At 38.1% G+C, this 26,816-nt stretch overlaps 1 protein-coding gene across 2 annotated transcripts; it reads left to right on the top strand.

The window, feature by feature from the left end:
* The first annotated feature begins 1,929 nt into the window (after positions 1-1,929).
* Positions 1,930-20,215, top strand: LOC127423351 (legumain-like). 2 transcript variants are annotated; one of them, XM_051667580.1, is made up of 14 exons: positions 1,930-2,062; positions 2,152-2,252; positions 2,453-2,550; positions 2,886-2,967; positions 3,049-3,143; positions 3,278-3,353; positions 4,820-4,882; positions 5,220-5,286; positions 8,332-8,450; positions 9,523-9,612; positions 17,165-17,272; positions 17,683-17,853; positions 17,960-18,021; positions 19,437-20,215. In XM_051667580.1, exons 2-14 carry the CDS (start codon positions 2,166-2,168, stop codon positions 19,486-19,488), a joined length of 1,170 nt encoding a protein of 389 aa, XP_051523540.1. In that variant the 5' UTR covers positions 1,930-2,062; positions 2,152-2,165; the 3' UTR covers positions 19,489-20,215. The 2 variants fall into 2 exon arrangements, with proteins under 2 accessions (XP_051523540.1, XP_051523538.1); XM_051667578.1 differs by having other exon boundaries at positions 17,069-17,272.
* Positions 20,216-26,816: the final 6,601 nt, after the last annotated feature.

Here is a 26,816-nt window from a genome sequence, read left to right as displayed (position 1 = left end):
CATCAATTCATTTTCCCTTGACACAAAGGCCTTACACAGAGAGAGACTGCAAGCTAAGCTGTTTTCCGCACTTTCAAACTGTATCTAAATAATCAGAGTATTAAATTAATAAAAGTATGATTAAATATGTAACATACTGAATAACACTGATAATGCAGCTTATAATAATACATTGATTGGACATTGTCATTTTTACATATTTGCACATTGCGTACATATTAATTCAATTATCAAAAACAGATTAACTGAATGATTAAATAAAAATGTTCCATAGCGTATAAATAGACATACAAAAAATAGGACATATAACATAGAATGGTGTAGGTACGTGTGCAAGTGGTAATATACGTGCAAGGTAGGAGTATGTACAGTTATTGTATTAAATATGTGAATTTACATATGTACATGAGATATTCATTTACATTATTGCACTATTGGGGAGTCCTGAAGGGAGTTTAATTGTTCATGTGGAAAATGGCCTGAGGATAAAAACTGTTCTTGTGCCTGGATGTCCTGGTGCTCAGAGCTCTGTAGCACCGGCCAGAGGGCAACAGTTCAAAGAAGGAGTGGGCAGGGTGTGTGGGGTCCAGAGTGATTCTACCTGCATGTTTCCTCACTCTGGAGACGTACAGATCTTGGATGGTGGGCAGGAGGTCACCAATAATCCTCTCAGCAGTCCTGACTGTCCGTTGTAGTTTCCTTCTGTCTGATTTGGTGGCTGAATCAAATCACAATTATAGATGTAAACAGGACAGACTCAATGACGGAGTAGAACTGAGTATTTGTCAGTAGGGAAGACTCACATGCACATTTTGCAGCACAAATCACACCTCATTCCTAACTGCTCAGTACGTTTTTTTTTGTTTGTTTTTTGTATTAGTTCATTCCGTTGTGGTCTTGATAACTTTTCTGTGCTTTTAGGTGGTTTTGTACTGCAAAGTGTGCATGTGAGCCTTCACTACTGACAAATACAATGTATTTTTCGTTGCTGCATGTTTTCAAAAAATTCCATTTTGAAAGCATCTCGCATTCTTTACATCTCAGATATCAGCGCCAGTCTGTGCATGTTCTCGTGGAAAAAATCTTCAGCAGGTCGATTGTTTTGTCTGTTACAATTGTCTATGCTTTCCGAATTTCTGAACTGCCCCCAGTGGCCATAGCTGGACCTACAGGTGTGTGCAGGCACCACAGTACTGAGACCAAAACTGCGATATTTCACATATATCTTAGAATGGGTATTATTTGACAGGCACAGCACATCTGATTTTTAGAGTAGTAATTATTTTAATATATTACTAACCCTAAAGCCTAGCACACACTACATAACTCAAGCTCATCACCTTTGATCTTTGAATCGGTGACTAGTAGGCCTATGCGACTAGACATCTCAGATCACAGAGTGTGGCCATCACTGACAGTCATGTGTGCGAGGGGAGAAAAGTGCCTGATGTTGTTTCTGGCAGGCTACTCAGCCTTACAGGCTCCATATGGTTAGGATTAGGGATGGGACTTGGTTAAAGCATCTGCTACCTGCGAGAAACAAACCCAGGCACTTGTTTGAAACCTGTTTGAAGATGCTGCATGACATATATTTAACTATATTCCACTAGACAAAGTATTAAATGAAAGCACCCAAATTATCCTGTTTAAAACTGTATCCACCCTTGGTTCTTTTATTGAGTTTTGGCTCCTTGAGCATTTTGCACCTCTTCATTTACAAATTCTACCTCTTATTTTCAAGTGCTCCTATCATGTGAAACCAGCCAAACCTGTTTAGACTCTACAACAGAAAGGAAAATAATAGCTTAATGTCATTTACAAAAGTATGGCATATTTCTGGATTAACTTCCTGCATTGTTCCTAGAAAAATATTCCAATGGACAAATCAAAACCCTCTGTTCTTAGGGGCAGTGTTAGGTTTGCGGTTAGGTCTATGATTGGTTGATAGGAAAGGCATCTCATTGTGTGTATGCTTAGTAAATACAGTAAACAGAGTGATTGTCAGTGTGCTGCCATCAATTACGACTGACAGATAACGAGGAACATCCAACACTCAATACAGGTATGGAAATAGCATGCAATCTAAAAAACTGTTACAACTGACACATTACTTCACAAACATATTTTTTTCTCTTTTTCATGCTGAATTAGAATTTGCTTTTGCAATGGCTCAAAAAAGGGCTGAAAAAATGGGAAAGCATTGGGTTCTCCTTGTGGCTGGTTCAAAGACCTGGCAAAATTACAGACACCAGGTTTGTCATCATATTTATTCTCTATTTTGTTACTTTCTTTAGACAGACATATATGTAGAAATTGCTTGAGTGGTGCCTTGAGCAATTTACACATGGAAAAACTTCCACACATTGTACCATAGTATGCCCTGACGATAACAACTGCTCCTTCTAAAACAAACTAAAAATCCTTTATGCTTTTTTTTACAACTCTGCTTCAGGCCAATGTGTGCCACGCATATCAGATAATGCATCAGAATGGAATTCCTGATGAGCAGATCGTGGTGATGATGTATGATGACATCGCTTACAATAAGAAGTGAGTGATTTGCAGCAGCTTTTGAGTACTTTGTGGTTCATTCATTACTGATATCTATTGTGATGTGCAGTGGTCCCCAAAAAGTATTTCTTTACATTAGCCCTACAGTTTTAAGTGTCACTTTAGTTTAGCATTATTATTTGTATTTTTATTTTTTTGCACATGACACTTGCTTTGATATAATGTTATCTAATGCAGTGACATGCAATAAATGCAATGAAATGTCCAGATATTTTGGGGGGCCAACGTACATGTGCTGGTAACTGTCAGTGCAGGAACAGTCTTGATAATTGTATTTAACACACAGCATACTCCTATCTTTATTGCTTCTTCAGAAACCCTCATCCTGGAAAAATTATAAATAAACCACATGGGTCAAACGTGTATCCAAGGGTTCTGAAAGACTACACTACACATGTAAAATTCCTTTAACATCAAACATTATTCAAATGATTTTGTCCTGTATTTAAGGACAGTGATTAATACTGTATCTAACAGGATGTGACACCTAAGAACTTCCTGGCTGTACTCAAAGGTGATGAACGTGCCGTGAGGAAGACTGAAAAATGTGGACCAAAGAAAGTACTTAAAAGGTTTGTTTATGAGAAAATAAATATCATATTAACTTCCTTTCATGTCTATTATTACAATGCTAATAATAGGCCCAGACACAGTAAATGTCTGTAAATAAATGTACAGTAGTAATGATATATTTTTTTTTATGCAGTGGAGAAAATGACACAATATTCGTCTACCTGGCAGATCATGGAAGTTATGGTGTATTTTGCTTCCCTGACAGCACAGTAAGTTATTTTAATCATACAGTGTATCACATTTAAGGATTAATATGATATTGGCATAATAAATCTGACCTGCAAACCTAAATATTTGCTTCAATAGTCACTAAACTACTGCAAAATCCACAAGTGTCCATCAGGTTGTTGGAGCAAGAATGAACTTTAAACTCATGTTTGTTTATATATGAATATATTATAATTGATACAATGCAAACATAACTTAAAAAAATACTTTAGAGACTTACAAATGTGTAAGAATCCTTTGAGGTTCATAGAATATTGAATTCATGGAATGCAGGTTGCTTTTATTGTATTTAATACATTAGATGTTAATGGGTCTGTATATGTATTTGATTTGGTCATTGACAGTTAAGGTTGTCGGAGGTGATAAAAATGAGAAATCTTTTAAAAACTCTAGTTTAAAACATGTCAAGTTCGTGGAAATGTAATATTTTTGTTCAACTTGGTTTCATAATTTTTTGAAAAACATTTAAAGCATTTTCAACAAAATAAAAAATAAATTTAAAAAAATAATAAAAAAAGTTTAGTGACTTTAAAATGTCATATTTTGTAAGTATCAAGTAAAAGGAATTAAGCTACTTTCCCTGCACCTTAAAAACATGAGATTTCATGAGAAAACATAAATTTCAAAGAAGTTTTCAAACAGAAAAAAAAAGTCATAAATATATTGAGGTTTTTCAGGGTTACTCCATATGACCTAAATGAATTGTGCTTTTTCATAAAAATGTCAAAATATCTGACAAAAAAACTTTGTTTACACAGTAATGAGGGTCTAAAAGTGTACTTTTGGTTTTATTTTTATTTTTTTGTATTTATTTTCTTTGTCATAATTTCACATGACAAAAAAATGGTAACCTACACATTGGTTACATCACATGACTTTGATTTGGTGAACAAAAGTTTTTTTTTAAATGATAATATTATAAAATATGTTTCTCTGGTTGTTTATTTTAACAAATGATAATAAAATATTAATTTGCACTTCTTATGCTAACAGTTATTTATTTGTATTTATTTTTATAATTTCATCTTTTAATGAGACTTTGATATTACCACATGACATTTTACTTTAAGCACCAGAAAAAAAAAAAAAAAAAAAAAAAAGGTTTAATTGTCATTTGATTTTATATAGTCATGTTTCCATTGACTTTGTAACATTACATTGAACATTTACATTATAACGGTGTCCTTTAGTTTTGTGATTTCTAAAGACTGATCAGAACCAATGTGACAGCACACACACGTGTGCACGCACTCATCTTTAGGCTTAATATTAATATTACAATATTAATATTACATTTATACATTATTTATCATTAATATTAAACCGTAACATCTTTGTTTCACTTATATTTCATTCTTGTTGAGATTTGATGTTATTTACACATGAATATAATAAAGACATTGTTTTAAATCAGATAACTATATATATATATATTTTATTATTACAGCTTCATGCAATAGATCTCATTGACACTATCAATGAAATGGCAAGTGCTAAGAAATTCTCAAAGGTATGTATAAAAATGTTTAGGTAAATCCAATTTTGAGAAACAGTTGGCACGGATATAGGTTTTGTTCTCCAAACACTAAATGTACAAATATTTTAGGTAAAAACTTAAATACATTTCTCTCATTTATCTAAAAGAACAAAGTATCATTTATTCTTGAATGGCCAAAATAAATAATCACATTAATTTGATGTTTAGACTGATGCTGTTTCTGCAAATCACTTAATAGGGGAACCATCAGTCAACAATGATACAATACTTTGAGTTACAATATTATCCAGAACCTGAGTATGATTTATAGTACATCTCTGATCATTTCTCCAACTGCTATGTCATTCAGATGGTAATATACATGGAAAGCTGTCTTTCTGGATCAATGTTCACCCACCTCCCTAACAATGTTCATGGTAAGAAATGGAAATGACATTAGAAACACAACTGACTTCCCTAAGTGGTCGGGAAATTGTTAGAGTTTGCTGAATAACTCAAATGTGGACAGTTTCAAACAAAGAAAAGTGCTTTATTAAAGAAAAGCAAAAAATGACTCAAAATCAAAAGGCCCAGGCAAAAAGAAAACAACCCATCATAGGGTTAAATACGAAAAGCGTGAACAAAAAAGGGGTGTGGTAAATGATCAGATCGGGAGGTGGGACCAGGGAACGACAAGGACAGAAACAAGCAGGGCAGAAAACACGATATACAACACAAAAGAAGTCAAATAACAGGACTGTCAGGATCCTAATACTAAAAACAATGACAAGACTAGGAAGGAACGCCACCTGGCATCCCAACCTGACAAAATCAAAACAGAACAGATAGGGGCTGCCAGGAAAGTCCTAGGAGGGACCAATGTAACAGTCCAGGGAGGGCTGGCCGAACTGTCCAGGTCGGGGCCAGCGAATGGTCCCAGGGGATTTCGGAGGAGCAGGATGGCAGGGTGTGGACCGAAAGGGAACACGCAGAGTTGGAAATGGGCGGCTGGACTGGAGCGAGGGTAAGATAAACCCTCATGAAAATGTCTGCTGGGTTCAAAATGAAGGTTGGATCATTCTGTCAGATTCTGATGCCATAGAACCCAAATGCAGACAGTCTCAAAAATCAAAATACAAAATGCCCAGGCAAAAACAAAACAACCCACGAGAGGCCAAAAAACAAAAAGCAAAACTGACAAAATAACACAATAACTAAGAAAGTCAAGAAGGGATGGTTCACCCACATGCCATCCCAGATGTGTGACTTTCTTTCTTTTACTGAACACAAATTAAGATTTTTAGAAGAATATCTCAGCTCTGTAGGTCCTCATAATGCAAGTGAATGGCTGCCAAAATGTTGATGCTCCAAAAAGCACATAAAGGCAGCATAAAAGTAATCCATAAAACTCCAGTGGTTAAATCCATATCTTCAGAAGTGATATGATAGGTGTGGGTGAGAAACAGATCAATGTTTAAGAAATTTTCATACATTTTTGCTAGAAATTCTTCTCCTGGATGCATGAAGGCATATGCATAAAGAATGTGAATCACCAAAAACACAAGAAGAAGAATGTGAAAGTGAAAGTTGAAGTGGAGATTGACTGGGCAGGGAGGAGAATTTATAGCAAAAATTGACTTAAATATTGATCTGTGTCTCCCCCACACATATCAAATCACTTCTGAAGACATTGATTTAACCACTGGAGTCTTATGGATTATGTTTATGCGGACCAATGTGATTTTTGGAGCTTCAAAATTTTGGCACTCATTCACTTGCATTGTATGGACCATAAGAGCTGAGATATTCTTCAAAAATCTTTGTTTGTGTTCTGCTGAAGATAGAAAGTAATACACATCTGGGATGGCATAAGGGTGAGTAAATGATGAGAGAATTTTCATTTTTGGGTGAACCATTCCTTTAAGTGTTTTCTTTGGTGTCGGGACCTGGAACCTGTGTTTTGTGTTTTTTCTGTCTTGTATACCTAATGTCTATATTCTACCACTTTGGTCAGCTTTGTTTATTTTTTTGTAGCTGGATCCTGATGCTTGTGTGTGTGAGTGCATTTGGCTTTGTTGTGTTTTTCTCATTGCCATGTGCACTCATGTCAGTTCAGTCTTTAGTGATACCCCGCTCCCTTGTTTGCCTTGTTACTTTGTTATCTGTTCCACCTGCTCGCCTTCATTGCCCTCCTCATTTCCTACCATATTTAACCTCCCTGTGTTCTCTGTCCTGTGCTAGTTTGTTGTGGTTTTTATGCTGTTAAGATATTTGTCAGTCGGTTCCTGTTCTATCATGTCCAGTTTCCGTCGCCCAGTCTGATGTTATGCCAGCGGCTGCTGCCGTCCAGTCTGATCCCTGACCAACGGCCACCACCCAGACTGACCCCTATCCAGCAGCCGCCACCCAGACTGTTCCTTGTCCAGCAGCTTCCACCCAGACTAATCCCTGTCCATTGGCCACCGTCCTGCCTGTCCTGTCCCTCATGGTCACCGCCCTGCCTGTCCTGTCCCTTGCGGCCGACGCCCTGCCTCTCCTGTCCCTCGTGGCTGACGTCCGGCCTATTCAGAGTCAAGTGGCCCCTGCCCAGTCTGACCCAGTCCTGTCGCCAGCAGCCGCTGCCCAGTCTGACCCAGTCCTGTCTGATCTCTACCCAGCAGCCACCCCTGACACCTGTCCAGTGGCCGACACTGAGCCTGACCTTATCCCTGACATGAGACTGTCTGACCTTATACAGTCTCTGGAGATTGTTCAATTCCTGGAGCTGCCCCCTGGCCGCTGGACCCTGCCCACTTCTTTGAGTCTCCTCCCTGGCCACCAGACCCTGCCCTCTTCTTTGAGTCTCCTTCCTGGCTGCCAGACCCTGTTCCCTACCTGGGTCCTCCTCCCTGGTCTCCGGACCCTGCTCCCTTTTGGACCCCACACCCAGGGGTCTGTGCCTGAGTCCTCGCCTCTCCTTCAAGCTAACTGTGACACAAAGAGGAGAAAACCACAAGGAATGATCCAACACAGGACAAAAGAACACAAGGGGAATATAAAGATGGAGAAATCAGGAGATAAACAAGGAAGGCAGGCAGGCCTGGCTCCAGCTCTAAAATGTAAGGTGGGCCATAGGACCCTCCATGTGGGCCAAACAGCTGGATGGGTGTGGTTGCCAAGGTGGGCCAAGCTCATAAGTGGGTGTGTCAGGCCCCTGTGGAGCCGGGCCTGAAGGCAGGTGTGGCAAATGAACAGATAATGTGGGAAAACAAGGGGGTGGGGCCAGGGAACGACAAGTATAGAAACAAGCAGGGCAGAAAACATGATAGATAACACAACAGAAGTCAAATAACATAATATAACAGGAATGTCAGGATCCTGCCACTAAAGAGGAAGACAAGACCTGGCAGAGATGGCAGGACCCTGACAGAATAACGCATGCCATGAATGTGAATAGTTTGTCTCCATTTGCTTTAACATTGAAATATGTAACTGTCCTCCAGTGTACACAGTGACTGCATCTAAAGCTCAAGAGCCCAGCTATGCATGTTATCATGACACTGTATTGAAGACCTATCTTGCAGATGCATTCTCAGCCACTTGGATGCACTACAATGAAAAGGTTTGTGCATGCAGGATTTTATTGAGTCATTATCAAACCTTATCATTTTTTGTACTCTAATAATAATAATAATAATATTTTTTGATTAATTTGGTGCCTTTTACAAACCCAAGAATGTCTTCTGAGAACTATATGATAATTTTGTGTGAGGAATTTGATAGACTTACTAATCATAGAAGATGAAATAGAGGCAGTGATGGGATGGACTGAGCAGTCTATCAGGAATTCAGGGAACTCAGAGGAAGAGAAAACCTAAAAGATAGAATATTTTTCATCTTGGAAAAATGTAGGAATGATTCACATAAAAAAGAAAAAAATACAGTAAGCTGAATAGGTGAAGGCAGTATTAGTTCACAGAAAAGAGTGTTTTTAGTCTACACATTTTGTCTATTGATTATGGAAGAAGGTAGAACAAGCAGTGTTTAAAGCAGTTGTATATTCTTTCATGTGATTAATTTAGGGGCAGTGGTGGCTCAGCAGTTAAGGCTCTGGGTTACTGATCAGAAGGTTGGGGATTCAAGCCCCAGCACTGCCAAGATGCCACTGTTGGGCCCTTGAGCAAGGCCCTTGACCCTATCTGCTCCAGGGGCACCATATCATGGCTGACCCTGCACTCTGACCCCAGCTTAGCTGGGATATGTGAAAAAAAAGAATTTCACTGTATATGTGCAAATGTGTGATAAATAAATTATAATTATAAATTATAATTACAATGAACTGCACACAAGGGCTGTTTTCTTGTAAAAGTCTAAGTCTTTAGGACAGGTAAGAAAGAGATGGGAGAGGCACATTTAGAAGCTATGAAGGAAAAATGATTGATGGATTTCAGGTTAAGATATTGTTGATTTCATGCAAGGTTTGTGGAGTATTATTAAATTAAAGATATTATTAAATTAATTCAATAAACTTATGGTCAGATATGCCAAATACTGTATTGGAAATCTCAATAACAATATCAATGCCTGAGGAGAAAACCAAATCAAGTATGTAAACTATAAACTGAAAATGTATATTTTACTAGAAATATATTTACAGATCGCACCTGATACATTAATTGTTTTCATTTTCGCAGGTTAACCTTGACAAAGCAACGTTCCAGAGTCAGTTTGATTATCTTCAGAAACATGTCAAAACATCCTCACCCTGCCGGTTTGGGGACATGGTAATAAAGCATTACATAATTTACACAAAGGGAAATAATAAATTCAACACTTAAAGGTGCTGTAAGCAACGTTAGCCATAACACTAGCAATTTACTTAGACATGTCCTCTCTTTCTGAAACTACAGTCTCTAAAAATATGATTGTACTGTTGATATCATTGTAATCACGAACCTGTGTTATACATGGAAAACGCTATTGGCATCAATATTCATCTCAATGGCTGTGTTCGGCTGGCACAGGACCCCAGGTGTCACATGACACCTCACTCAGCAATGGCATCAGATACAGAAATATCCAATTTAACTTTTAAGAGCCCTCCTAAAACAATTAGTCACTAGTAAAACATCTACTATTAAATAATAAAGTTCTTGCGATTTATAATACACAGTCATTTTTGCAAGATGCTTTTAGCACCAGATGCTTTAGTTCTGGCATCTACCAGCAGGGGCTGACGGGATGATGCTAACCAGCCAAGTTAAAAATAATGGAAAAAATCTAAAACTATTGGCTTAAAGTTGTTGAGTGTAAGTATAGAAATAAGGAATTTTTTTCCCGATTAACATTTTTTATTGATTCAACCTTTAAATATTAATAGTGGAACACACATATACAGAATCAATATACAACCCCCACTATCCCCCCCCCTCCCCCCCAACCCCCAACAACACTCCAGTGGTCACACAACCATAGACACACAACAAAAATTTATTAATGAATTAATAAATAAAAAATAAAACAAAAATAAATAAAACAATCAAATAAAACCCCTACACCTCTCTCTCCACTGTTCCTCCCCGAGAGCCCTCCAAAAAAGACAGATATCTGCCCCACTTCTTTACAAACATGTCCAGACTCCCCAGTCTTCTGGATACCCCATCCTCAAGAGCTGCCACTCTGGCCATCTCTGAAGAGCACTCCTGAAACGGGGGTGCTCCAGCTGACTTCCAACTCCTCAAAGTGATCTGTCTAGCGATCATAACACTAGTTAGGACCCAGTTTTTCATGTGCTTATTCTCCAAATTAATGACTGCCCCATCTCCCAAGATACAGAGTCTGGGGCAAAACCTTGCACATAAAACTCTGAATCCCCATCCAAAATTCTTGCATCTTAACACATCCCCAAAAGACGTGGGTTGTGTCTCCATCTTCTGACTGACATCGCCAGCAGGTGGGTGTGCCTTTATGACCAAGCCTATGCAATCTAGAGGGGGATCCAATAGACTCTATGTAAAATCTTAAATTGCATAAGGCGAACCCTTGCGTCTCTGGATGCAGATTTGAAATTTTTTAGAATCCCAGCCCACTCTCCCTCCTCCAATACCAAATTTAGATCTTTCTCCCATAATCTCTTAAGAGAAGTTGAAGTTCCATCTCCCAGACTCTGAATTAGTAGGGAGTAATACACCGATGCCTCATGACCTTTTCCAAAAGCAGTAATCACCACTTCCAGAGTATCTGCCGCTTTAGGAGGGTGTAAACCACTCCCAAAAACAGTACAGTTTATATAAATCCTTATAGAACTGAGATCTAGGAATCCCAAAAAGTTGAACCAAATTTTGAAAAGATCTCAACACTCCATTCTCATATAGGTCACGGAGTGTAGTAACCCCCCTCCCAATCCACTCTGACCAGCAAAAAGTGGACTTGTTGATGCATAGTTTGGGGTTCAGCCATATGCTCGAGGCAACATTTAAAAAAATGTCAGAATTAAACAGTCTGGACACTTTTGTGCATACCGAGTTCAAGTGTGAGATAACGGGATGTAACTTAGCTTCTCCGATTCATTTGATAGAAAGGCTCTGCAGTGGCGAAATAGGGGCAAGAACTTCCTGTTCTATACAGAACCAGGGAGGGGCTCTCTCAGGTGGAAGCGACCAATGAGCCAAATGTCTGAGACCGAATGCATAATAATAAAATAAATCTTGGGTAGGCCTAGCCCACCATTGTCAATTGGCCTATGTGACTTATTGAAATGTAATTTGGGACGCTTACCATTCCAAATGAAGGATTTTGCTATGCTATCAAATTGCTTGAAATAAGAGAGGGGGACATCTACAGGGAGAGATTGTAGCAGGTAGTTGAGTTTTGGAATACAATTCATTTTAATAACATTAACCTTCCCAATCATAGATAAATGTAAAGAAGCCCACCTGCCCACATTGCTTGAAAACCATTTTATTAAGGGGTCAAAATTAACTCTAACTAAATCACACAAATTTGCTGGAAATAAAATACCCAAATACTTAATGCCCTGTTTGGGCCACTGGAAAGCACCCGGCTGGAAAGTCGTTTCTGGGCAGTACACTGTCAGAACCAAAGCTACGGATTTAGACCAATTGACTCTATATCCTTAAAACTTAGAAAAGGAATTAATAATTCTGTGGAGGCAAGGCATACATCTACTGGGGTCAGAGACAAATAATAAAATATAATCTGCATAAAGCAAGAGTTTATGCGCCATACCTACCACCACCACCCCTGGAAAATCATCCTCCTTTCTTATCGCTGTTGCTAATGGTTCCAGGGAAAGACAGAACAATAATGGCGAAAGCGGGCAACCCTGCCGGGTGCCCCTGTCCAGAGTAAAATAATCTGAAATTAGTCCATTTGTTTGTACCGCCGCTACTGGGTGTCTATAAAGTAACTTAATCCATCCAATAAACGTACTCCGGAACCCGTATATTTCCAAAACTTTAAAAAGATAATCCCATTCTACAATATCAAATGCCCTTTTGGCGCCAAGTGAGATGGCAGCGACCAGAGATTGTTCATTCACTACTGACCACATGATATTGATGAGATGCCTAATGTTATCAGAAGAGCTGCGGCCCCGAATAAACCCCACCTGATCTATATGTATAACTTTACTTAATCGATTAGCCAGAATTTTTTACAAAATTTTTACATCTAACTGGATCAGGGAAATTGGACGGTAACTTTTACAGTCACTTGGATCTTTGTCCTTTTTAAGAATCAGACTGATCCGGGCTTGTGTCATGGTTGGAGGAAGCTTTCCATTCTTTAATGATTCAGTATAAACTTCTAGCAAAAGTGGAGCCAGTTCTGTATCATAAGATTTGAAAAACTCAGCAGCAAAGCCGTCAGGCCTCGGAGCCTTGCCTGTAGGTAAGGCCTTAATAACCTCGCCAAGCTCCTCCAAGGTGATCTCAGAATCAAGGGAATTATTTTGCTCAGTCATCAGTTTAGGGTGATCTAATTGTTCCATGAAGTTTCTAATATCTTCATCAGTAGATATAGACGTGGAACTATAGAGATCAAAGTAGAATTCTTTAAAAGCATTATTAATATCAATGGCCGAGGTAAATATTTCACCACCAGCAGATTTCACCGAGGGAATGGTAGAAAAAGACTCTCTCTGCTTTATATATCTAGCCAAAAGTTTTCCTGCTTTGTCCCCCAACTCAAAGTATGACTGTCGTGCCCTGAATAGACAAAACTCTACTTTTCACGACAAAATAGTATTTTATTTGTATTTCAATCGAGTCAATTCTCTGAGGCCATCGGATGACAAACAGCGCTTCAGCCCTGCTTCGGCATTTTAAATATTTCCTTCCAACTCCACGAATTCTCATGCTTTGGATTTTTTGATGAATGAGGCATACTGTATGAGCCGGCCCCTAAGAACCGCCTTAAGTGCCTCCCAAGCCACGCCCACAGTGGATACTGAGGACCAGTTGGTCACCATATAAACATTGATTTCAGTCTTTAACATTTGTTGGAATTCAGGATTTTGCAAAAGGGACACATTAAGGCGCCAACTATATGACTTCTTTTTCTCCGTATGTGGCACCACCTCTAAACTCACCAGGGCATGATCTGAGACTAAGATATTTCCAATTGAGCAATCCACATCAGATGAAATGAGGGACTTGGATATAAAAAAAAATAATCTATTCTAGAATAAATCTTATGGACTGATGAAAAAAATGTATAGTCTCTACCAGTTGGGTTCAAAAGTCTCCAAATATCTGTAAGACCAAGATTTTTACACATCCTGTGAAGCATCAATGTTGCTCTAGGGGGTTTACACACTTTTGCTTCACTATGATCAAGGACTGAGTCCATCAAAAGATTAAAGTCTCCTCCCAATATTATATCATGAGGGGTGCCAGTGGTTTGCAACATCCCATCAAGATCTATGAAAAAGCCCTGATCATCAGCGTTAGACGCATAAATATTAGCCAAAATCAACCTTTGCCCCTGAATTTCAGCTAAAACAATAATGACTCTTCCTAATATATCTTTAATCTGTTTGAGACATTTGAATTGTAGATGTTTATTTACCAATATAATGACTCCCTTGCTCTTACTTGAGCCAGCACTAAAGAAAACATGCTCACCCCATATCTTCCCAAATTTTTCAGCTTCCTGCGGGGAGAGTTTCTTGAAGAAAAACTGTATCATATTTCTTACGTTTAAGAAAATTAATAACCTTCCTTCTTTTTATGGGGTGCCCCAACCCATTCACATTCCATGTGGAGAGAGATAGTACACTCATATTAACAACTGACATATTGATATAATAAAAAAAGAAACTGTGTGTCAAAAACAAAATGATACAGACCACATTCCCCATTAGTGAAACAATCAAACCCCGAACTTTCCCCCGAACAAAACAAACAGAATTAAGAAAAACGTGCGCATTAACCCCGTGCACGAAAGCGACAATCCCTTTAAATTCAAAAGGTCCATGAATGCCCACGAGCCCCCACGACAACTTTGCCATTGGATTGCTCAATTTTGCCTCACAAATTTGTGAAGCAAAATTACATAACAGAAAATACTTTGTAAAATAACCCCCAGCCAAAAGGAAGAATGAACACAAAGAACATGTAGATTAATTCACAGAACTGTTTTAAAAGTGTGATCCTCCACAAAACAAATTTCAGCTGATATAAAACCGTTCAGTTTCACGGATAGATAAACGAATGTTCAGTGAGCCAGCTGTTATGAGTTCAGCGGATAACGTAATCATTCCAGTGTCCCATAAATGGCACAAGCTCCAGCCGCTAGGCGGAGCTAACACAAAAAGAAACAAAACCGACATCCCGGTTCCCCGGATGGTCGAGTCAGTTCACTCGGAGGCCGAATAAAATATATACCATGACTTACTCAATCTGTCAACTTTATAAAAGACATCCTTTGTGTGAGCATGTAGATATTTTGCGGTCATCCGTAGTGTCCACTCTCAAACTGGCCGGGAACTTCCATGCAAACGTAATCTTCCGTCAATGCAAAACCTTCTTTAAGGAAAGTGTTATTCACAAAAAAATCTCCAGCCGCTAGGCGGAGCCAACGCAAAAAGAAACCAAAATGATGCCCAGCTTCCTCAAAAGCCAGATTAAGTACAGCGAGTCGACCCACTCACATGAGAAACATCCAATGGTTTACTCACCCATTGATTCAATAAATGACATTGCCTGATTGGGACATGTAAATACTTTGCGACCGTCCTTTGTTTCTATTCTCAGTTTGGCCGGGAACATCAGAGCAAAAGTGATCTTTCACTGATGTAAGAGTTTCTTGCATTCCTTGAACCGATCGCGTTTCTCTCTTGTCGAACTCGCAAAGTCTAGGAACAAGAAAATATTATGATTCCTCCAAGAAAGCTTCCCTTTGCTCCTCGCCTGGCGCAACACGAGATCTTTATCGGATGACCTCAGAAATTTGGCCAGAACCGATCGGGGCCTATCTCTCTCAGCAGATCTCCGAGCAGGGACTCTGTGAGCTTGCTCGATTTCCAGCTTGTGGCCTGTTATGTCGAGCAGACTCGGGAAAAGCTCGTCTAGGAATTTCACCATATCTCTGCCCTCCTCATGCTCAGAAATTCCAACAATTCTGACGTTATTCCTGCGGCTTCTATTCTCAAGATCTTCAAGCTTTTCAAGAATACGTTCCAGATCAACTTTGGTCATGGGCGGATTAGCAGTTAATTCCCTCTCTGAAGACTCCAAATAATCGATTAGTTTCTCAGCATCCGACACTCTTGTAACTAACTCAGATAATTTTATTTCCATCGCCGTAATCGATCGACGTATTACAGTGAGATCCTCCAAGTCAGCAAGAACCATCGTCATCATCACCGATATGTTGGACAACTGATGCTGGATTCCTTCTCCCGCCGCGCCATCCAAATCGAGTCTCTGGTCTGTAGGCTTGTCGGGGCTTTCGACCTGAACACGTAAGTGTCTTTAAATGTCTCCAGAGCCCGATGATTTTGACTTCTTTGCCATGTTTTACCTCAAAGAGCAAATGTGTAACTGGGTGTATCGAATTTCACCAGATTATAACATGAAAATAATAAAAAATGTAGCAAAGTGCGCAGAGCTCGTCGTTCACATGTCTGCTTCTTGCATGGCGTCACGTGACCTCCCAGAAATAAGGTATTTTAAGTATATTGCAAAATATTCCGATAAAAATAAGTAGTATGAGAGTGTTTGGAGAGCGACTCGATAGCATAATTTACAGTGCATCATGGGAGTGGGGTGGTCGCTGCAGAGCTCTTTTGCTGCTGTTTGTTTGCCGCAATTCATCAGCAAACAGGATCATGGGTAATGAAGTTCTTCACCCAGAATTTTTGCTATAAAACACTATTTTTTTATAGCAAAGTCTTCAACAGAAGCATATATCATTGATTAACAACCTCAGAGCTCAAGGGATGTGTGTCTTTAAAGGTTTAAAAGTTATTGTTAAAGATCAATTTCCCTATGTAAAAAATCTATGGGATTTTTACTTCTGGAACCAGACTGCTGCATTCTGTGGTCTCTTTTTAGAGAGTGGGATGACACATTTCCACCTTATTCAGCAGTATATCAAGCAAAAAAAAAAAAAAAAAAAAAAAAAAAAAATATATATATATATATATTCTATTTTTTTATTTTACTAGGCCTACTTAGTGTAAATGTATAACATTATTGTTGTGTTATATTACCTTGGCATTAACAATAATAATGGGGTGGGGTTTCTAATACAGCGGCTTAAGGGGGCGTAAATTTGTCATCTTTCTCTCTTCTGTTGTAATCCATCTCTCTCTACTTTTTCCTCTTTTGGAAACTTGTGGATATGTAACAGTGTTTTTTTTTTTTTTTTTTTTTTTGCTGTTGGAGAAAATGGGAACATAAAAATAATATTAGCTGTGGTCTTCCATTCACCGCTTTAGAAGTTTACCATGCTATAGTTTACTTCTGCGGTCAAAACTCGGATATGTAAAAAGTGTCCATTCCTGACCCACTGGTTAGAAACAAAGATGGAGCAGAAAAGCAACAGTGGGTAATAAATACCTTTTCTGCATGCCATTTCATACAAAAATCGCTTACAGCACCTTATGCACTAGATCTCAATATAGCGCATTTTCCCAATAGGACACATACAAATATATTCATGTTCAAAATCTATTGTTGTTTCTAATCTGTTCTGTTCCATGTCCTTAATAAGACAATCAGTAAATGTCCTATCAGTGAGTTTCTAAAAAACACCCCAAAAGCTCATCAGGATCTTGGTAAATATCTGGAGTTCATGTTGTCTGATTTGACCCCGAGTCATGAGGTCCCATTCAGAATCCTGAAGCACCGAATCGACACAGAAGCTGACGTGGACAAGAGACAATATTTGAAGAAAAAATATGACTCTCTTCATCAGGTTTGATTTGTATTATTTTATAATACGATTGAACTCTGTCTAATCAATTCTCATCCTCTAATCATATTTAGAAACATCCCATAATAATTTTGTTTTTACTTGTCATCATAATTCAATTGTTTTCTTCTTAAGTTTCCTTGTTTTCCTCAAAATTTGGATGAAGAAATTAAATTATATGTCCAAACAAACATGCAGATATGCATGCATTACTACCAGAAGTTTCATGCAAATGAATATTAAGTGTAAAATATTTACATTTCAAGTTAAAATATCAAGATCAAATTTAAGTGGTTTAAAATCACTTTAAGAGCTTTGATGTTACTTTAAAATTTGAATTATTGAATTAATTATATTTAATTATTAATAAGACAATAATGATGTCTGTTAATACATCCATCACCATCTAACAGAGAAATGCTCAAATTGAGAGAGCGGTTGCAGCGATCAGCCAGCAGTGTTCTCCTGAGGGTGCAGGTGTAGATGACGTGGATGGAGATTATGGGGATGCGGTTGATCTACAGGAGCTCAAAACTGTAGCTGAGCATTTCAGAACAACCTGTTTTAACTGGCATGAAGAAGAGGTGATTAAAACAGTAGCATATATATTTACCTTAAAATAACTTGATTATGAACAATGACAAAGTCTCTCTCTCTCTCTCTCTCTCTCTCTTCATCCCACATTTTCAGATAGTCCTGTCACACATGCATGTATTTGCTCGTCTCTGTGCATCTGGAGTTGGAGTGGAGAGGTATGTTCATCACAAAACTGTTTTAACTCACTCTAACCCTTTCGCGTTTGATTGATGAATTATTTCACTAATAACAGCTCTTATTTTCAGTTATGGTACAGTGGTTAACAGGCCCCATATGCAGATTTCCACACTTATTTTCCTGTTAATGGCCAGTTCAGTCCTCCAGGAAATATAAAAAATAGATCAAAGGCTATGAAAAGATGTACCATTATTTGCATCTTTATAACTTCTGAGCAGGAGGTGTTGCTGCAAACAAATGTACTTGGTATTCTCAGGGTAATTTGGCATTGATATGTATAAGGTTTTGTGCCAATGTGCAAAGGTTTTGCTGTGATAATGGCTCACCAGCAACTTATTTAAGTTTTTTTTTCTGTCAATGGAGTTGTACAACAAAAATGCCAATGTTCATGTTTGTGGGATTTGATGATCTGAAGATGGTCTGAGCCAGTATGGGTGGAGATTAGACAAACTTTTGTAAGAGGCAGAGCAAACAAACAGCATGCAAAAATGGTGTGAAATTTATTGGGGAAACTTCAAGCATCTCTGAGATGTCTGTTTAAGAGCATTTAATCCGGAAAGTATCACATTCTAATTAACATCTGCTAAACATCTTAAAACGACCAGATTTACAAGCATTCTTAATCATATACGTCTCATAAACGTCTATGTTGAATGTCATATTGACATCCGAGAGACACATTGCAGATGAGCAAACAACATAAAAAAATATGTCTCCCAGATGTAAACACACATCAAATAGCCATCAAGATGATGTATTTTTCATATAAAGTATATAGTGTTGTAAAGATTAAACTTCACTTCCTGAAAGTAGTCAGCGCCATCGAAATATTTGGCGCATTACAAGTGAATGGTTTGGTATTTCAAAAAGCTTTTTGAAAACGTTTTAACAGGTATGATCTCAAACTGTTCTAAGCAAAATTTGGGGCAGATCCGACTTTTCAAGTCAATTCAAAACTTCATTACAATTGGGACCCATGGATTTGCACTTTTTTACCACATGGTTCCAGATTTATAAGCTTTGAACAGATGGTTGCACTTGAGACTGATGCCAAAATTGGCACCAATTTCACAACTTTTTAGCCGTAGACTCACAGCAAGAAACAAAAAAAAAAAAAAGCAGACACAATAGGTGCCCACACACCTTGGCCACAATAAATACAGCATTCATTAAAATATTGCAGACATTATTGAACTATTTAGAAACAGTAATCAAATTGAATACCTGAGTACTTAACTGAGTAATCTACACAGAGTCTGTAACTGTACCGTTTCTTAATTGTCTCTCTTTAGTTTTTATTTAACATCTATTATAAACATGTTCTTACTATTAAATGCTTCATGTTTGTTGTCATTTATATTGACATACATATAAGTTTGTCTTTGTGTTACAGAATCATAGAGGTCATGAATACAGTCAGAGAAAGCTGCTCAGAGTTCCAGTGAACAACTAAACTTCCGAAGATCACATGAGAATTAAGAAGAATCTTTTCCATGGTTTCTGGTGCACTGCCATTTGAAATTAATGGAGGTTAACGCATATTTTAGAAAGTCCAACCTCCAATTTGCTTGAGTAAAAAGACAGTAGATAAATTAGAGTAGGGGAGCTTTGGAAAGGTTGGTTTTTAACTTGCATTTAGACAACACTCATTTTGTTTTATTGATTTTTAAAATTCAGTAGCATAAGGAAATGTTGATACACAAAGTGTATGTTGATACACAAATATTGATACACAAATTGTATGTTGATACACAAATGCATTAAAAAAATAATGTATTTTTATTGGATATTGATGGTGCAACATAACTTGTGTGAAAAGATATAAAAACAAAAGGTTGTTTTGATTAAAATTAATTTAAAAACAAGAGTCCACCCACATGTATTAATAAAGCCACTGTTAATGTTCTGATGATGCAAGACAGCTTCACTGTATTCTGGTTAAACTGTTGAAGAGAGAATCTGCATCGGCATCTCAGGTAACGATATTTTTAATTTTGTCCCCTTGAGCTCTAATCACCCATCAGTCATCTGCTTTTGATGGATTCATTTTTTTTTTTTTTTAAATAAACATCCATTGAAGTTTAATGATTTAATATGGAGGTTTGGCTTTGAATAGCTGCAGTGGAGTTTTTTTTTTTTTTTTTATAAATATGCACAATAAAGAGAAGAAAATGACAGGTAAACAGTACAATAATCTCTTGCATTAAATCAACATTTTAATATGGCACATTACAAACTAAAACAACATGTGCCTTGTTAACCCTCACTACATTTGGATGTTTTCATTTGATCCTGCTCTCTACTTTCTCTACTGATGCTAGTTTGAATAAATGGTCCTTTTGGACTGGGGAGGGACTTTTGAGCACTAAAATTTAGAATATGTTTACGTAGTCCATCAAAACTTATTAGTTTACACCAACAAATGTAAGGAAAAAAATTGCAGTTTATCATGCACTTTTTAAAGTGCAAACATTTTTTGAAATGACAACCTACTGTAATGTATCTAATAATATTAATAATAATAATAATAATAATAATAATAATAATAATAATAATAATAAAAACACCACCAACAACAATTTACATAACTTTCAATATGATTAGAATTGTTTGGAAAGTGATACCATTGTTCCTTTTGTGTGTGTGTGTGTGTGTGTATGTTGTTCCTAACTTTAAAGTTTATCTCAGCTCCATCTGACCTATAACATTAGTTAATTAAAGCATAACAAACATAGCATACTGTACATAAAATAATGACTTTGAAATAAATATATATTTAATATTTGAATATATCCTCAAAATATAATTAAAATATTTAATTTTTACAACTGGACAACTGGCTAAAAGCAATAAATAAATCGGAAACACATTACAATAAGGTTCCATTTGTTAACATTAGTTACAATACTTTTACAGCATTTATTAATCTTGGTTAATGTTAATTTCATCATATAGTAATACTTTTAAAAATCAAAAGTTGTATATTTTAACATTAGTTAATGCACTATGAACTAACATGAACTAACTACAGTCGTATTTGTATTAACTAGCATTAACAAAGCATCAAATCTGTATTAATGCATCATCCAATAATAACTCCTTTTTTGCCTCTAATATTTTTTCTTGTCTCTGTTTATGTATTATTGCGATAAATGGTTTATTACACTGTATTGTGCTCTGGGAGCTAAGCACCAGCAAGCCCAAAAACATGACTGTTATCTGGAAAAAGACCTAAAAACCACATCCCACGGCTACCCATATTGATTAGCAAATATATTTTAAAAATTAAGCAGGCAATGAAACAAAATATAATAATAAAAATAACGCGGTCCATATGGTAAGTCGCAATGCAGACCAGGCTCCTGGATTTCTTCCGGTGCTCCTGATGGCCAATCCTGGCCTGCTCTTAATTATAATGTGTGACACTGATACCGTCTTTTCATTGAGGATCAGAGCATTCATATGCCAGACACATGTGTTGTTATGTGGAGCTGTGGCACTGCTGCCCCACTGTGGCTAAATGGTCAACCCCCAAGTGTTGAGGATGAAGAGGTCACCCGGGATGTGTGCGGTCACTGGAACAATGACTGCTGCTATTTCCAGTCCAATCCCATTAAAGTCAAAGGCTGCCCAGGTGATTATTATGTCTATGAGTTTGTGACACCAAAGACCTGTCATTTGGCATACTGTGCAGGTAAAAACATTTACAGGTGCTCTTTGTTTAAGTGAGAGATAATTATCTTTGTTAAAAAATTTAACTATATAACTGTCATGCCAGAGACAAGACCAACTGGTAATGTAACCTGCGGTGTTATCTTTTTACTTTTTGATTGACTTGATCTGCTAGTGTGGTTTAAAGGATATTTCTGGGTTAACTGTGTACCATAACTGTGGCATGCTTTAAACCATGACAATAATTCTACTCATCCCTTAATGTGTATAAAAACAAGAAACATATTTACAGTAAATACACATACAGAGGAAACCTGTCACGAGTGCTGGCAATTTTCCCAGCTCATTAAAACACACAAATGAACAGTTGAATGATATTTTTAATATAATGAAATGCAACTAAAAGAGAGGTTAAAGACCATTGTTGTGCATAACACAATATATTCATTTTAATTAATGCCCCAGTTATTTCATTCATTCTTTTAAGGTATTGTTAAGAGATTACAAACAAGAGTCCACCCACATGTATTAATAAAGCCACTGTTAATGTTCTGATGATGCAAGACAGCATCACTGTACTCTGGTTAAACTGTTGAAGAGAGAATCTGCATCGGCATTTAATCTCAGGTAACAATATTTTTCATTTTATCCCCCTGAGCTCTAATCACTCATCAGTCATCTGCTTTTGATGGATTCAAATTATTTTTTTAAATGAACATCCACTGAAGTTAAATTATTTAATCTGGTGATTTGGTTTATGTAACTTTGAATAGTTGCAGTGGAGTTTTTATTTTATGTGCACAATAAAGAGAAGAAAAGGACAGGTAAACAGTACAATAATCTTTTGCATTAAATCAACATTTTAATATGGCACATCACAAACTAAAAAAAGATGTCCCTTGTAAAATGTAACTCATGCCAGAGACAAGCCCAACTGGTAATGTAATCTTCGGTGTTGTAGGATTATCCATGGACAAAGCCATCAAATGAACACAACACCACATTCCACAGATCAGAGAGATCCCGCACTGAGCCATTAGAAAGTCATAAAAACGTATCCATGGTGCCTAAATTGCTGAAGGAGACCGTCTCTCCCATGCTTGCTTAATCTCAAACTAGGGTTTGTAATGACAGAGCTGACCAATAAAGAAAACCCCTCTTTGTTCCACAAACTTAAACCCTCTGTAAGACCAAATGGCCAAGTAACACCTTGTGACCTTAATGCATAAATCCACAGCCATATCAGGAAACGGAGACTCGTGAAGACAGTCCCAAGGCCCGAAATCAACATAGACCTAACATCTCCCCATCTGCACATTCCAAAAACATTCTCTCTTAGCTCAACAGAGACCGCATGGATCCACAATGTATACAAAACCTAGCCTTGCTAAATTATCCTGAAAATGACTTTATGACCTGTGATCACTTTTATAACTGACAAATTAATGATTATAGACTGATGTACCTTTTAAAATATGTGTAGTGATTTGTAATCACTTATAACTGACAAGTCAATGATTATAATCTTTAATATTGTATGATTCATCTCATTCTACTAAGAATGGTAACTATTCAAGGCTTAACCTGATAATATACCCCGACATTCAGGTTTCTCATGATGTGTAATGTATTATCCATGTTGTAAAACCAATGAATTAACCAGTATGATTTGTAACCAGGGATTTTCATGTTTTGTTACTTACATGTGTAATATTCATGAAAGCATGTCACATTTAGTATGTAAATGCTTGCTTGTTTACGTAGAGAATGTTGATGACAACGGATGTCATGTCTCTTGCACTGTTTTCAAGAGTAAACATGCACTATTTTTGAGCGAGAGATGAAAGGATCCTTCACACAAAGGATCGTAAATCAACTTTGAAAAGGACAGACCAGTCGACCATGTGACTCTGATAAGTCACTTCTGATTGGCTCAGGACACCTTTGGGGTGCGGCCAATTTCAGTTCAAATGTTTCCAAAACAGGAATAATGCTCTTCTCTCTTGCCATGCTCTCTTGGAACCGTCGCTTGGTCTCCTCTCTTCGGCTCTCTTGCTTTTTCCAAATCCTCCCTGCCATGTATAGTCCAAGGAAAACTCGGGACACAAAAGTCCCGAGGAAGCCTCTCACTCTCTGCTCTACGGTTAACACACCCAATGGGAGTCACGAGTCTTCCTTGCAGAAGGCCTCGCTTCAAAGCCCACTTTATCAGCCATCCAGACAATAACAATCCGCGATCATAACAGAGTCCAAGACATCAACGGAATGAACATTTTCAAAGGGCAAAGAACCAAGCAACACAAGGAAACGCAACGCAAGGAAACGCAACGACATGCAAGTACATCTCCAGACTTTTGCTCAAAGTGCTGGTGTATTAGTTAAATACTTTGGGTAATCCAACTGCAAATCGATTTAGACTCAAAGAAGGATAAATGGTTCTTAATTCATTGTCAACAGACTACATGAAGTTCATTTTAGCTGTATTGATCATTTATTTCACATTCTAGATTAGTTTATGTTTAGAACAGCAATAAAGATTGTCTGTATTCAAAGAGAATTTGACTGTGGTATATTTTGATAAATAATCTCATCCCTGTTTTTAAAAGATTTCGCTTCAAAGCTATACCTAAATACGTGTAATATTATTTTCAATAAGCCATGAGAATAATATTACTCCAATAAGATAATTAATCATAATTCCCTTATTAAAGCTAATTCCTTACAATAGAAATTGTGAGCAGATACGAGACGTTGTATTACGATTTTAATGGTGGAGAATTTTATTCAGACAAATAATCAGTTATTTGTCATTTATCTAATTTATATTGGTTGTTGAACATGACTAATTTCTTTATAAATATCCTTACATAATAATGATGTAGAATAAGGACAGTTTAAATTAATTCCTAGCTCACACATACTGTTTTCCTACAGTGTTATCTATAGACTTTTTGTTTGATTTGATCTGCTAGTGTGGTTTAAAGGAATTTTCCGGGTTTAGTCTATGTACCATAACTGTGGCATGCTTTCAATCATGACAGTAATTCTACTCATCCATTAATGTGTATAATGAACAAGAAACATATTTACAGTTTTTTTTTGGACTCAAGATGGCGCCGAGTATGGCTGCTGAGTTGCGAGCTCCGACACAACATAGCAATGTTTTGTTTGTTTTGTTTATAATTCTTATGTTTTTTGTCTTGGATGTTGTCTGCCTTATTGTCTACGACAGACAAACACTTTTGGACATTGGTTCAGCGATCTCACACCGAAAACCGGACTTCACATTCCTCAATGCCGACCCGCTGTTTACAAACACGCAAGCGGAGCCCTTTGTCTGGGCAGCACGGCCGCGGAAACGCAGGAGGAAAAGGGGAAACAGAGCCGGCATTCTCATCAGAGTAAGACGCCGCGCAAATCGACCCCCGCTACCCACTATTCTACTGGCAAATGTTCAGTCTCTGGATAACAAGCTCTGCGAGCTGAAAGCGCGGATCTCTTTCCAACGAGAGACGAGGGACTGCTGCATTATCTGCCTTACGGAAACTTGGATGTCTGTGGAGATTCCAGACTCAGCCATCGAACCCACGGGGTTCTCCATGCACCGAGCGGACAGAGCGAAAGACCTCTCAGGTAAAACTAGAGGAGGTGGTGTATGTTTTATGATCAACAAATCCTGGTGTGATCAGAGGAACGTACATTCCATCAAGTCTTTCTGTTCTCCTGATCTGGAATTTCTTATGCTTCTGCGTCGACCATTCTGGCTACTGAGGGAATTCACAGCGGTCATTATCACAGCTGTGTACATTCCCCCACAAGCCGACACAGACTGGGCACTCAAGGAACTGTATGGGATTATAAGTGAGCAGGAAACCGCGCACCCTGAGGCCATGTTCATTGTGACCGGGGACTTTAATAAAGCCAGTTTAAAATCAGTCGCACCAAAATATCACCAGCACATTAGTTTCAACACACGAGGGGACCAGGTATTGGATCATTGCTACTCTCCATTCCGGGATGGCTACAAATCCCTCCCCCGCCCACCATTTGGCAAATCGGACCACTCTTCCATTCTGCTTCTGCCCGCTTACAGGCAGAAATTGAAACAGGAAGCACCCGCCCTCAGAACAATCCAGTGCTGGTCGGACCAATCAGATTCTATGCTACAAGACTGTTTTGATCACACGGACTGGGAGATGTTCCGGTCCGCCTCTGATGACGACATCGAGCTTTATGCTGATAGCATAATGTGTTTCATCAGAACGTGCGTAGAGGAAGTGATTCCGACCAGAACTGTACGAATCTATCCGAATCAGAAGCCGTGGATCGATAGCGATGTTCACGCGGCACTTAATGTGCGGACCTCTGCTTTTAATTCCGGGAACGCGGAGGAGCATAAACAAGCCAGTTATGAACTCCGAAAAACTATCAAAACAGCAAAACGCCAGTACAGGAGCAAGATTGAAGGACAGTTTAACACCACCAACTCTAGAAGCATGTGGCAGGGAATTAACATCATCACGGACTTTAAAGGGAATAAAAACTCCGCCATGAACACCGCTGCCTCTCTACCGGATGAGCTAAATACTTTTTATGCTCGTTTCGAGGGAAATAACACCGCCCTCGTGGAGAGAGCTCTCGCGGCTGAAGCTACAGAGGTTAGTTCACTCTCCGTCTCTGTAGCGGATGTAACCCGATCCTTCCGACGGGTGAATATCCGCAAAGCCGCGGGCCCAGACGGCATTCCGGGCCGCGTCATCAGAGCGTGCGCGAACCAGCTGGCTGGTGTTTTTATGGACATTTTCAACCTTTCCCTCTCTTTGTCTGTAGTCCCCACATGCTTTAAAACATCCACCATTGTGCCTGTTCCAAAACAATCAAAAATAACTTGTTTAAATGACTGGCATCCTGTTGCTCTGACCCCCATCATCAGCAAATGTTTTGAGAGACTAATCAGAGATTACATCTGCTCTGTCTTGCCACTCAATCTTGACCCGCTGCAGTTTGCTTACCGCAACAACCGCTCCACTGATGATGCCATTGCATCTACAATACACACTGCTCTCTCCCACCTGGAAAAATGAACACTTATGTGAGAATG

This window comes from Myxocyprinus asiaticus, chromosome 32 (assembly GCF_019703515.2).
Source record: "Myxocyprinus asiaticus isolate MX2 ecotype Aquarium Trade chromosome 32, UBuf_Myxa_2, whole genome shotgun sequence".
In the NCBI taxonomy this organism is placed as follows: domain Eukaryota; kingdom Metazoa; phylum Chordata; class Actinopteri; order Cypriniformes; family Catostomidae; genus Myxocyprinus; species Myxocyprinus asiaticus.
This window is presented reverse-complemented; position numbering and strand designations above follow the sequence as displayed.

Bases quoted from the DNA above. Each gene is read 5' to 3' on its own strand.
- LOC127423351 (XM_051667578.1), top strand. From the start codon at position 2,166: ATGGCTCAAAAAAGGGCTGAAAAAATGGGAAAGCATTGGGTTCTCCTT. The intron at 2,551-2,885 runs GTGAGTGATTTG...TTGCTTCTTCAG, and splicing joins GACATCGCTTACAATAAGAA to AAACCCTCATCCTGGAAAAA. The intron at 3,144-3,277 runs GTTTGTTTATGA...TTTTTTATGCAG, and splicing joins CCAAAGAAAGTACTTAAAAG to TGGAGAAAATGACACAATAT.